The sequence below is a fragment of the Dermochelys coriacea genome, chromosome 7 (assembly GCF_009764565.3).
Source record: "Dermochelys coriacea isolate rDerCor1 chromosome 7, rDerCor1.pri.v4, whole genome shotgun sequence".
Taxonomy (NCBI): domain Eukaryota; kingdom Metazoa; phylum Chordata; order Testudines; family Dermochelyidae; genus Dermochelys; species Dermochelys coriacea.
The window spans coordinates 16,697,489-16,710,532 of NC_050074.1; the positions used below are offsets into that span (position 1 = coordinate 16,697,489).

At 38.3% G+C, this 13,044-nt stretch overlaps 1 protein-coding gene across 1 annotated transcript in view; it reads left to right on the plus strand.

Moving 5' to 3' along the window:
- The first annotated feature begins 12,176 nt into the window (after positions 1–12,176).
- Positions 12,177–13,044, plus strand: part of GRM7 (glutamate metabotropic receptor 7) — a 587,975-nt gene continuing 587,107 nt past the window's right edge. The window contains exon 1 of the mRNA XM_043518831.1: positions 12,177–12,704. Within this exon, the coding sequence (XP_043374766.1) occupies positions 12,702–12,704 (3 nt within the window). The 5' untranslated portion in view covers positions 12,177–12,701. The remainder of the gene's footprint in view (positions 12,705–13,044) is intronic.

Below are 13,044 nucleotides of genomic sequence, written 5' to 3' on the forward strand. Positions count from 1 at the left end.
GGGAGTCTACATAGCCAGACAATCCTGCTGTCAGGGTGCCAATGCCTGAGATGATGGGGCGTCCAGGATTTCCAGGTTTTTGGATCTTCGGTAGCAGATAGAATAGCCCAGGTCGGGGTTCTAGGGGTGTGTCTGTGCGGATTTGTTCTTGTGCTTTTTCAGGGAGTTTCTTGAGCCAATGCTGTAGTTTCTTTTGGTAACTCTCAGTGGGATCAGAGGGTAATGGCTTGTAGAAAAAGGTGTTGGAGAGCTGCCTGGTAGCCTCTTGTTCATACTCCGACCTATTCATGATGATGACAGCACCTCCTTTGTCAGCCTTTTTGATTATGATGTCAGAGTTGTTTCTGAGGCTGTGGATGGCACTGTGTTCTGCATGGCTGAGGTTATGGGGTAAGCGATGCTGCTTTTCCACAATTTCAGCTCGTGCACGTCGGCGGAAGCACTCTATGTAGAAATCCAGGCTGCTGTTTCGACCTTCAGGAGGAGTCCACCCAGAATCCTTCTTTTTGTAATGTTGGCAGGAAGGTCTCTGTGGGTTAATATGTTGGTCAGAGGTGTGTTGGAAATATTCCTTGAGTCAGAGACGTCGAAAATAGGATTCTAGGTCACCACAGAACTGTATCATGTTCGTGGGGGTGGAGGGGCAAAAGGAGAGGCCCTGAAATAGGACAGATTCTTCTGCTGGGCTAAGAGTATAGTTGGATAGATTAACAATATTGTTGGGTGGGTTACGGGAATCATTGTTGTGGCCCCTTGTGGCATATAGTAGTTTAGATAGCTTAGTGTCCTTTTTCTTTTGTAGAGAAGCAAAGTGTGTGTTGTGAACCTGAAGTACACAATCATGCAGCGGCAGAGACAATAAAAAAGAAGAGAAAGAGAAAGAAAGAGAAACAAACAAACAAAATACAGCACAGTACTGTGTTAAATTTAAAATACTACAAAAAAGGGAGGTTTTTTTAGAGCTGGTTTGAAAATTCCCAAGCTCTTGGAACTTGGATGAAAAATGAAGGAACAAATCCTGGAATTTGAGGGAGAGGAGTGGGGTTTTTTTGATTGTTTGTTTGTTTTTTTTAAGATTTTCCATTTCTCAAACAGTGCTAGCATTCACTGTCCCTAATATTACTATTTTTGTACTACTGCTATAATTAAATATATTTCCCAGACAGTTCGGCTGGAAAACCTGTTCTGGCTTTAGTGTTGTTTTTTTTTAAACCAGCCCTTCTCTATAATAGTACCTGAAATATTATTAATTATTATTTTATTTTATTTGTTTTATTGTTCCTAAAAGTCAGGGACCAGAAAGATAGTCCCTGCCCCAAAGAGCTTACCATTTAAACATAAGACAAAAGACAGCAGATGGATGTAGGCAGACTGATGGGAGTACAAGGAAACAATGAGACAATATTGGTCAGCATGATAGGCTGTGGTTGCAGATGTGATCGTTAGCATGTGAAGAGTGCTGCATACAAAACTTGGGTTCCTATATTCAAGCAAAGACTAAGTGCTTGAATAATCATATTGATCCCAGCGGGTTTTATGTGCATAAAGTCACTCATATGCTCAAGTCTTTGTAGTATCAGCCCCCTTTGTCTGGCATCACCTTTTGTGAGCATGCTTTCAGAGGCCCATTGAAAAATTTGGCAATGATAGCACTTTTTCAAAAACCTTTCCAGACAAAAATTAGAACTGAGTGAGTGAAAAATTCAGAGCAAAATTTTTTTTTATTGAGTTTAGCATTCTTCCTGTTTAAGTGTCCACAAGCTGCATATGATTTTTTTGGAAAACATGTTGATCAAAATTTTTTGTCAAAAATATTATTTGTCCATAGACTGTTTGCAGTAGCTTCTTGCATGTATTCAAAATGCAAGCTCTGTTGGTTAGTTTTGCATCTGACATAAAGGCAAAAACTTTCAATATGGCTTGCAGAAATTAGGAATTCATAACACTTAAACCCCAATCCTGCAACAATTTATGCAATTGCTTAAAATCAAGTCCATCTGCAAGGCTTTGCAGAATTAGAGCCTTAATTACCAGCATTTCTCTCAGAACAAATGCTCCACCAACAATCTCTGTTGCACTTTATTTAGATAACCAGTCATTAAAGTTCATCAATGAACATCTAGAGAGCCCCAGTCTTCATTCCAGCTCCGTCCTTTTTGGCATGGTTTAGATTTGCTTATCTATACTCATGTCAATTTCTTACTCTCATAGGACTGGAAAAAGTTCAATATATATTATTTTAATTGCTTAAGCAGAATTGATGCAAATACTGTGAAATGTCTCCCAATAAAATGCAACAGTTGTCTATGGTTCAGAGATTATATTAGTTGCATCATAGTTATGAGTCTGACAGGGCTTTATTTTTACTATGTAGGAAAAAGAAAAATGAAGACAGAAGCATGAATAGCTAATTTCTGTTGATACACTGCCCAGGAATATATCACTAGCAATGGGATAATGATGAAATCATATACTCCTCATTGGAAATGGAATATTGTGATTCTCCTAATGTTTGTGTTTGGAGAATGAATTGATTAGCCTCCAATGGGTCTTAAATGAAGAATAGATATAAATAGATGCCCCAAAACTTAGATTTGCAGTAAGTTTAGTCACTGTACAAGTGAAGACTCATTTACTGTCTTTGTTAGCAAAATGCACTGACTCAAAACTCAGAGGCCAATAAAAAATTGTTCAGGAATTTTATAATTAGAACATGAGATGAATTTCATCATTCAACTGCTCTAGAATGTAAGACCCAATACATAGAGAGCACATATGGATACTGCCAACATGCATGAAACTCCTACAGTATTGACATCAATAAAATGTTTGTCTGAATCTTAGGCCAAATTTAAACACCTGCATTACACTCATAAACTAGATATTGTGGATAAGCTTTATAATGGCTGTATAACTGGGATGTCTAAAACCTGTGAATGGGCAAACTTCAAGAGTTTTGCAGGTTAAGTCTGGCTGCTCATCCATCACTGAGGTGCTCCCCTTTCATGATGCCTTCTTTATTTCCCTCCTCCTTTTGTTGTGGGTAGACTTCATTGTCCTGGAAGAAGCATGCTGTGTGGCTAGAGGAAGTTTGACAGCCCACCTCTTCATCTGAAGGGTGGGTAGGCTCAGGGTCTTCCTCCTCATCACAGCAGGCTTTGATAGGAGAATTTCCATTGTCCTAATTGACCCATGTTGAGTCTTATGCACTCTGATTCATGTCAAAAGCAAGTCGGTTAAGCCCCAGTCTAAGTATACTGTTCAGTGCAGTATACTTAGACTGGGGTTTAACCCAATGTTCAGTGCATTGCCAGTAGCTAGTGAGCAGAAGCAGTAGATGGAGATCTAACCATAAGTGTAATAAGAGTAGAGGTGAGGGAAGATAGGTTCCATAATTAATATTTCGAAAGGATCCCAATCCAAACAAGCTGTAACACTGATCAGAAAACTGAGCGAGCCAATCAATCATCAGGGTTAAAGACAGTGATAACTAGTCTCTAGTGACTGCTACATACTTATTCTTACACACACACTGTGTGTGTGTGTGTGGCTGTGATGGAAGGCTGTGGGGAAAAATAAAACAAAAAAAGCCCCATAGACTGACAGAGCAGGTAATCACAATAATGCACCGCTGTGTTAATCCTACTCAATTAAAGGCTGGAGAAGATCTAAGTGAAGGTAAAGATCTAAAATTATAGCCCACAAATAGATGTTTCTGTAGCTCAGTATGTGAGGCAGGTACAATATCTCTGTCTCTTGGGCAGTTTTGCAGCAGATAAGCTGACATGAGCCCCTGAGTTACATCCTAATAAGTATAAATTGGTGGTGAATGCATGGATACTTTGTTATAATGTGCCTTACACAGCACATAAGTTATTGGAAGGCTGTGTGATCTTAAAACAATATCATTTTTATTTGTATTAAAATTACTTCCTAAACCTCTGCTGTTAAGGTGGCTGAGGAAACATGGAATTGGACCTGACCTACAACTTAGAGATCAAACATAGATTTGTGATACTGGATTTTGATCCACTGTATCTTGAGCATAGTATAAATGTGATACGCTTGAGAGGGAGAATGCAAACCATGCCGTGCTCTCTCATACAGCACTCAAGCTAACTGAACCTTTTGGAGTCATCAGCAGCGCTGGACTTCATCTATCAGACCTTCTAGAAACTTCCTTATGCAGCCTTGTGAGTTCATGAATAGAAACTGCCTTAGGGAACAGGCAAAAATTCAGAGGGGAATGTAGTTTGAAATGTCCTCTTCAAAATACAGTCAGTTTCCAGTGTTGTCCTCCTTTAGAGTATTTTCTGGATACAGCAGCAATATTCCTTTATTTTGTCTGAAGGGTTTAGCAAGTACACATTTAAAAGAATTATTCTCAGTATCTGTTACAGAGAAATAAGGTCATTCGTACTATTTCATAATAGTGATCTGAGATTTGATCATATGCTGCAGCGTTTTCACAGTTCAGTTGTGTGTCCATTTTGGGATATGCTCTCCTGTATTTGAGGCAATGCTATTGTGCTCTCAGAACTATGGGGTGTGTAACATTTTTCAGGTCTTCATTTAATAGCAATTGCAATATTAGTAGAGATCATTTAAATGCACCAAACCTCACATTGGCTTACACAAATCAGGGGACTGCACATACAGATATTTGTGTAGTCACTATTTGCACAGCAAAATGCAGACTTATGTGCACAGACATGGGGATCTGCAGAAGCAAGTGGGCGTGCCCACTATGGGGAAAACTGAGTATCAGTGGAAGATTTGGTGCTTAGTGTGTTTGCACTTGATGGTGTTAATTCCTTTCAGCCTCTTTGTTCTTCCATTTAAAATGTCCCTCTACAGATTTGTCTATGGGACAAGCTATTGCACAGCCAGAGTGTGAATCTACAATACGTCAGTTTTCTGTGCAGTAACTCACCACGTGGACACTGCTACAGTGCAGTAAAAGTCACAAAGTGCAGACTAGCATACTGCTGCTTGAAAGCACTGCATTGTAGTTATGTGGTGGGTTACTGTGCAGCAAGCTCATGCACTGTGAATTCACACCTTGGCTTGCCACACGTTAACTTTTCCTGTGAAGAAGCCCTAAGTTAGCAGAGATGTACGTTTGTTTATTTGGTCCCTTTTAACATCAGCTATTATTTCACTTTACTTGGACTTTACTCACGCTGATCACAGATCACCGGGGAAAGGGACCTTATCTCTGGCAGTCAGAAAGTAGAGGCCTGAGAGACCATATTCCCATAAGAGGTGGAAGGATCAGGCCAACTGACTCTGTCCCTCCAGACCTCTCCTCCAGTTGAGGGAGAATAGGGCAAGGGGTTTTGAGTTTGTTCTTCCTTTCCCCTTCAGAGGGAGCTGTGATATCAGGTCTGCCTATTCACCTTTCTTTTTTGGGTCAAAACTCAAATTGCTTCTCTTTAGAGTGAGGGAAAGGGGAAGGATTGCCCATGAACGAACACTCTTTCCCTTTGGATGGTGCAAGCCTACTTCTCTGCATTTGCTATACTTTCAAAGGAGTTTCCATTGCATCAACATTTCTGAAGTAAATGCTGTGCTAGGAAACTGCAGCACTGGTTGGAAAGGAGGAAGGATAGCCATGAGGTTACAACACTGGACTAGGCATAAGGTGATTTGTATTCTATTCCCAGCACTATCCTACGTTTGCCCTACCTCCACGGGCTGTTGGAAGAATAAGATCAAGTTTGTGAGGTGTATGGATATCATGATTTAATAAGCCTTTTATAAAAAATAAAAAAAAGATAGTCACAGTACATAAAATGACTTCAACATGTCTTATCCTTTACTGAAAACCATCTGGACATTTACTCAATAATTCATTAAATGATAACCCTATAGTAGCGCTGGGCATCTATCCCAAATGTAGACTCGAAAGCAAAGCTGTTAGATTGCAAATTTGGGTGTTTACATAACAGGAAAGAAAAGTTTCACAATAATAAGCTGAAAGAAAGTATTCAGTTGCCAGGAAGGAGAAAATATTGAGAGAGGATTTTTCAATTTATACTTTCAAATTTTATGGACTAAGCCCTGAGTGGTATTGAGCAACTGCTGCAGGATACTCAGTACCTCTCAGGATTTGTCCCTGTGACTTGAATGTTGAATCTTTTTCATGGCTTTAAATATATTTATCCCCACAACTCCTTAATAGGTAGCAAGACTCCAATCTAACCTAAAGAGTCGTGTCAGGGATGAATGTGGTTGATAGACTCTTCCAGGAATTATTTTCCTCACTGCTATCTGAGGACTTGTGTTCATGTTTGTATTTAATGCAAGACAAAGTGTATAATAAGAATTGGAGTGAGGGGAAGGAAGGTAATAATTCTTAATACAATATACAGCACTTCATTCCTTCAGATAGCTGCTTAACTATGTGAGAAAGGCAAAGAAATATTTTTCCTCATTTTTAGCAACTGAGAAATTGAATCATAGTGATGAAGTGTTGCTCAGACTACTTAGTAAGTCATTGACAGAATGGGGATTAGCACTCTGTAGTTCCTGACTCCATTCTAACCTTTCAGAGTAGCAGCCGTGTTAGTCTGTATTCGCAAAAAGAAAAGGAGTACTTGTGGCACCTTAGAGACTAACAAATTTATTAGAGCATAAGCTTTCGTGAGCTACAGCTCACTTCATCGGATGCATTTGGTGGAAAAAACAGAGGAGAGATTCTAACCTTGTGCTCATGCTTAGTCTAAACTTTACTGAGAGGTAAACCTTTCCAGACTACTGTACTCCTATCGGGAATCTGGTTTGTCTTGCGTACTCCAAGTTTCACCTCACTTAAAAACTACTTGCTTAGAAAATCAGACACAAAAATAGAAAACTGTTCCAGCACACTTTTACTGAAAAATTTATTTTCTCAATTTTACCATATAATTATAAAATAAATCAAGTGGAATATAAATATTGTACTTATATTTCATTGTATAGTGTATAGAGCCGTATAAACAAGTCATTGTATGAAATTTTAGTTTGCACTGACTTCGCTAGTGCTTTTTATGTAGCCTGATGGTAAAACTAGTGCAAATATCTAGATGAGTTGATTTACCCCTGGAAGACCTCTTCGTATTCCCAGTGATGCGCATAACCCTGGTTGAGAACCACTGTTTTAGAGGACAGTAGTTTGTGGAGGGGGAGTAGTATAACTTTTAAAATAATGAAACATTTAAAGCTGGGCCCTGTAGTGATAAAAGAATCCAAAGGTTTTATGAAGTTCACATTCTAAAATTTCAAGAATTATACATTTTTTTTAAATGTAGTTATGCCCTGAAAAGTGGCTGTGGATATATGGCCATTTCTTACTGCACAGAACTGTTATTGTGTCTTCAAGTCAAATCTTATAACCTGCTGAAGGGGAAAAAAACATTCATTTGGCATGAAACAGCTATAGAGAAAGGAATTATATCCTGTTCTGTTTCATGCATCCTCTATCCCTGAGTTCTGACTGGAGAATCATTGTTTCTGAGGATGCAGTAAGGAGCAGAAAATGTACAACTTGATTTTTTTCATGAGTTTGTAGAATGGGTAATTTTAAGCAAAAATGAAATGAAACAAAAACACACCACTTTTCTTTTCACTTGTACACTGAGGAAATTTGTCCTGGGATCTTTTGGAGAGACCATAAATCCATAATGCCATTTTAGTTATACTGAGAAAATAATTATACTTTAAGCTTCTGTCATATAGAATTTGGAACCAGACAGGGAGTTTTCATTGTAAAGTGTATGGGGCAATGTGTTTGAAATCTAAAATCTTGCAGTACCTATTCCCACATTTTTTATGAAGTTCTAATCCTCTGAATTTTCCCCATTCTTAACAGCAACTGCTTTCCTTTCAACAAACTACATTGCCAAAATGAACAACAAAACCTGTTTCAGGTAGCCAGTGCTCTGAATAGTAAATGAAAGTCTGTACTGATTTTAAACCTCATGCACCCTCCATCCATAAGTACAATCTGTACAGAATAGTTAAATATGAGACAGCTTTTCTATGTAAATATTAGCATAAAGAACAATTAATTATGCCCACTCTATTAATAAACCTTGGGCTGCATTTTATCTTCCTCTTATTTGGTACAGAGAGAAGAAAAGGTTACTTAATCCCACAAAGAAAGTAAAGTGGTTAGGTAGTTTGTTCCCCTTCCCACATAGCTGCCACAAACTCCTCTGCCTAACTAAGATGGGGAGCAACTAGTTTCATGTTCTGTGGAATCATCTGCATCATAGTTCTGTTTTCTGATTGCCTCGAAGGTGCTCTACCTTTACTATAATGACCTTCCCCTTTTACTTTAATATTGAATATTAATTTTTTCTATGCTAACTTCTAGCATCCAGAGTGGAAATGTGGTTCAGTTTTTCTTGCCCCACCACCAGCACCATTTCTGGGCTCAAATCCTGAAGTCCTTTCTCAGGCAATCTACCATGGGCTTCTCAGTGAAGTCAATCCGAGCTCTGCCTGAGTGAAATCCTAAATAAAAATGGAATAAGGTCCTTAGGATCTGGCTAAGAGAATGGAGGACTCTGTTTGCTGGTAAAGATTTACCAATGTATTTAACATAAAACCATGGAAAATTTAACTTAAAGTTAACCTATAGGTATCCGGTAGGTGATCCTTTCCAATGTTGTTTATTGAACATTCTCACACAGTAAAAGGGGGAAAAGGCCTTCTACAACTATATTCTTCCTGTACTTTGTTACGCAGGAGTCAGATAGTGTAAATATAAATGTGTGCATAATAATAATAAACTGTTTTTAAACCTATATGTACAGAAAAATATTGGCTAAAACTAAATATAGTTTTGAAATGGCTTCCACATAAGTAACCTGTGAAAAGGAAAGTGTGTCTTCAACTGAAGCAGAGAGACTTCTGCCATTATCAATTTCTTCAGAAGGGGGCACACTTGTGCTTTTACTAGAAAACACATTCTGACTAGTTAGTATGTGTTTCATATAGTGGTTTCAGTTGACAGTAGTAATTGAGTTTATTCATTGCTATCAATACATATATGATTTGCATGAGTTTAATAAATGCTAGTTTTTAATAAGTCAGCTATTCCACAGTTTCAAAGATGTAAAACTTCTTTTAAAAAATGCTGATTTGTGCAAATATTTACTTCAGTATAGCATTTATGGCTAACTATGCATTTTTACCACGTCTTTTTTATGAGGAAGAATATATGCATGTACAAGTAAGAAAAGATGATGTTTTTATTCTTCACACACTTATGCTTTTCTTTTACATGTTGAGGTCAAAATGTACAAATTTATAAAATGATTTTTATGCTACAGTAATAAACTTTAATGAATTGAACAAAATAACAAACTTTGATTCCATGAAGAAATGGACTAAACAAAAAGTTTGGTATCATCTAATATACTAATATATATATAGTATTTATTGGGAACCTTGTATGTTCAAAGTGTTTTGCACACATTAATCAATCAGTCCTCCTAGCACCCTTCTAAGACACACAGTATGTTGTCATGCTTTACAGATAGGAGAAATGAGACAGAGAGGCAAAGTGCCTTCCAGAAGTCCACCAAGAAAATCAGTGGTAGAAACCAAAAAGTCTGTTGATTCCCAGTCCAATGCTGCAACCACTGGTCCATGCTTCTACTCAAATTTAATGAAAAGTAATCATCATCAGCACAGCTAATTTTCCTACTGAGTAGACCAGGTAAACATGATTTATAGCTTTAGCCTTAGGTTATTAATTCATTACTTTTATTTTTTAATGCTAATAATGTACTCAGATATAGAAAACAAAAATAATGAAAGTGCATACCCCAGTCTAAAGCCCAATCCTGCAAAAAATGATGCTGATGCTTAATTGTATGCACTGTGAATAGTCCCTTTAAGTTTCTGGGGCCTAGCCCCCTCATTCTCATAGAAGTCAGGATATACTGAATAATTCAGGTGTGGAAATAAAGCACTTTTTTGTTGGTGGTCTTTTTATTTCTGACATACTTGCAATAAACTCAAGTCTTATCGGCATAGTGGAAGGAGTAAGATTTTAGCCATTTGTGTATTGTATTTTGGTAAATGGCTACATCCTGTTTCTAGTTATATGAAGTACTACAAATGTGGATGTTCTGTACTCTATGGCATGAATAACTATAAAATCACTTGTGTTTTAAAGGAAAGGCTCTATCCAAAGCAAAAATATAAAGTGGAAAGAAATCACTTATTGCTATGTCATATGCCAAGTCTGTTGCTACACATGATCTGAGATCAAACTGGCAGAAATCTGTCATATAAAGGAAGAAAAACACTGTATTTAATGACTGTGAGAACCCGCAAACCTATTTCTCCTGCTACTTTTATTTATTAATGGAGTGTGTCAAGCTCCCTGTAGAGGTCTGATGTGATATTCCTACCAAAGATTGGCACAATATTGTCCTGGAAACATCCCTTTAACTTCATTATACAGGCTGGGATATAGGCCTTTATACTTTTAAACCTTACAATTACTTTGGGTTTTTTTTGTTTTTGATATCTTATATTTTAACTAATGGAAATTTAACCATCATATGAGATATTTAAACATGAAAAAAATACTTTGAAAAGCCCTAGTGTGGATGTCTTGTCGTTTTTTTTTTTTTTTTTTTTTTTGTAATGTTGAAAAAGCTCAGTTCCATCAGACTTGTGACCTGGTCAATAGGCTTTTATTAGTGTTATCAAAACTGACTCGATCTAGAAATGCTGTTGCTGCCAACCAGAAATACCACAATAAACAGTCTTTTTCTTTTGGTATTTCATCATCCCTGGGCTCCAGACTGTACATGGAAGCAGAAAGACACAAAACAGGCATGGGTGGGGAAGAGTAATCTAAATATTTCCAACACTCAGAGTTTGAGTCCAGTTCTAAGAGAGGTTGTAGGGTGCTAGGGTTATTTTAATCAAGCCAGTAACAGTACACTAAACATATATTGATGAAAATAGTAAGGGAATATTTCAGATGTTTAAACTATTGTTTTGATGATCAAAGCAAATAAACTAGGTTGATATAATGCCAAAATATTTAAGGCTGATGATTTAATTTCACAATGGTGGTACCTTTTTGTTGATCAATAAAAGAAGCAACAATTAGTAATTATTGCACTTCCCGCTGCCCCCAAAGAGTAGTAGGGTAACTCTTGGAGCATTCTTTGATATAGATGTGATGTAAATCAGCTTTCTCATTTGAGCATTTTGTGCTCTAAAAACAAACAAGTGTGCTACTCAATTGTCTTAAGGGATTCAGGGGACTCCAGGTATATTTAGATTTAAAATGAACCCTGTTACCATTTTTATGACAAATAGTTAAGCTATTTCATGGGGGAGCATTCCACAAGGTTTCTTCATCTGAATTACCCCTGAGCTTTAGAATCTCTTATCCATCCACCTTGCTGCTGTCAGGGATTCAAGCCTCCATTCTCCACATACAATTCAGAGGAGTGGTAGTGGTTTATGCATTTTGGCTACAGATCCAAGATGACTCCATGCTATTATTGATCTGCTGGCTAGGGGCTTTTGTCCAATGCAGAGAACAGAAAAGCCAGCATGGGAGAGTAGATCCTGCTGACCAGCTTCTTTTCTCTTCAAGCAGTACACAATTACGACCTTAGACCAATTCCCCCTTGCTATCCAACCTACAGTGGCCTATTCAGCTCAAAAAAACAACTCACTGTATAAGATCTGGGTAGATCACAGAAGCACTCAGTTCCCCTGCCTGGGTCCTGACTATAGTCTTTCAGGAAGCTGGCTCTCTGATCAGCTAAGCGCCTTCTGCTGGCAAACTTAAGGGCCCTTCTAGCACAGAGCCTAAATCCCAAGGATCTGCTTTTATTCATTTTGATATTTTCAGGATTTGAGAGCAGGACTCAGAGTACCTGATATTTGAGGGTGAGGGAATGATTAGTATGGGTGGTATTAATGAAGGCTGGTATTAACTAAAGACTACCTTCATTGCTCTCATTTAGCTCTACCCTAATCCTGGCACTATATTCTACTGTGATGGTGTCTTTCTCTCTCTCTCCCCCCCCACCCACTCCCAAACTAGGTTAAAAAGGACCAATTAACTTGATAGGCTGCACCTGGAGGAGAGCCAGGGCCTGATAAAATCTAATTGAAGATGAAGCCCAGCTGGGCAGGTTGAGCTTGTACAAAGCCAGAAAGTGAGTTTAGGGAGGAACTCTGAAGTCATGCCCCGAAATGGAGGGGAGTCGGTTAGGGGGTGTTTTAGAGGGAGCGTAAACCTTAGGATCCCATTCTGGACTACTCTTAGGATCCCACTCTGGAGTCTGGTAAGGAGCTGAGAGGGGTGGAGTAGCCACTGGGAGTGGAGGAAATTTGGTCTGGTAAATCCAGAGGTGGGCCATGAGATAAAAGTGAGGTAAAAAGGAGCCCTGGAAAGTAGCATTAGGGTCTGAGTAGACTGTGGTCCTTAGGCATACGGATACTTGGGTCTGCCCACTATTCCAGGTTCCAGCCCAGGGAGCCTACTAGCCACTGGACAAGTAGGACTGGATGTGGACTTGAAGACTGCCTGACATGATTTATGGATAGCTTGTCCAGTGGGACTTTGATACTCTAGAGAAGGAGGACTAAATAGTGACCTGTCTGAAGAGTTCGAGACATCAGGCCCTGTAAGAGCTAATCCTGAAAGTCAGCCACAAGGAGATGCCCCAATGGTGAGTGAGAACAATATAGGTACATGTAACAGGATACAAACACCTTGATCTTAATGAGGAAATTTGTCTGTGAATATGATATTTATATTTAGCTCAAATGGTAGAAGGATGTGTTTTGGGGTTTGGTTTCAAGTTACATTATATATGTCACATTTGTGTAGCATAATTGCGGTTGGATGCATACATGTTTCTCTGGCAGTCTGCACGAGGATTTGTTCCATTAACACCAGTAAGATCCCATGTTATGGGTGGCTTTTTTTTTTATGGTTATATCCAAGTTAATTTATCAAAGATCATGTATGTAACTTTTTTCTAAAATTAGTAAACAATAAGTTAAAGA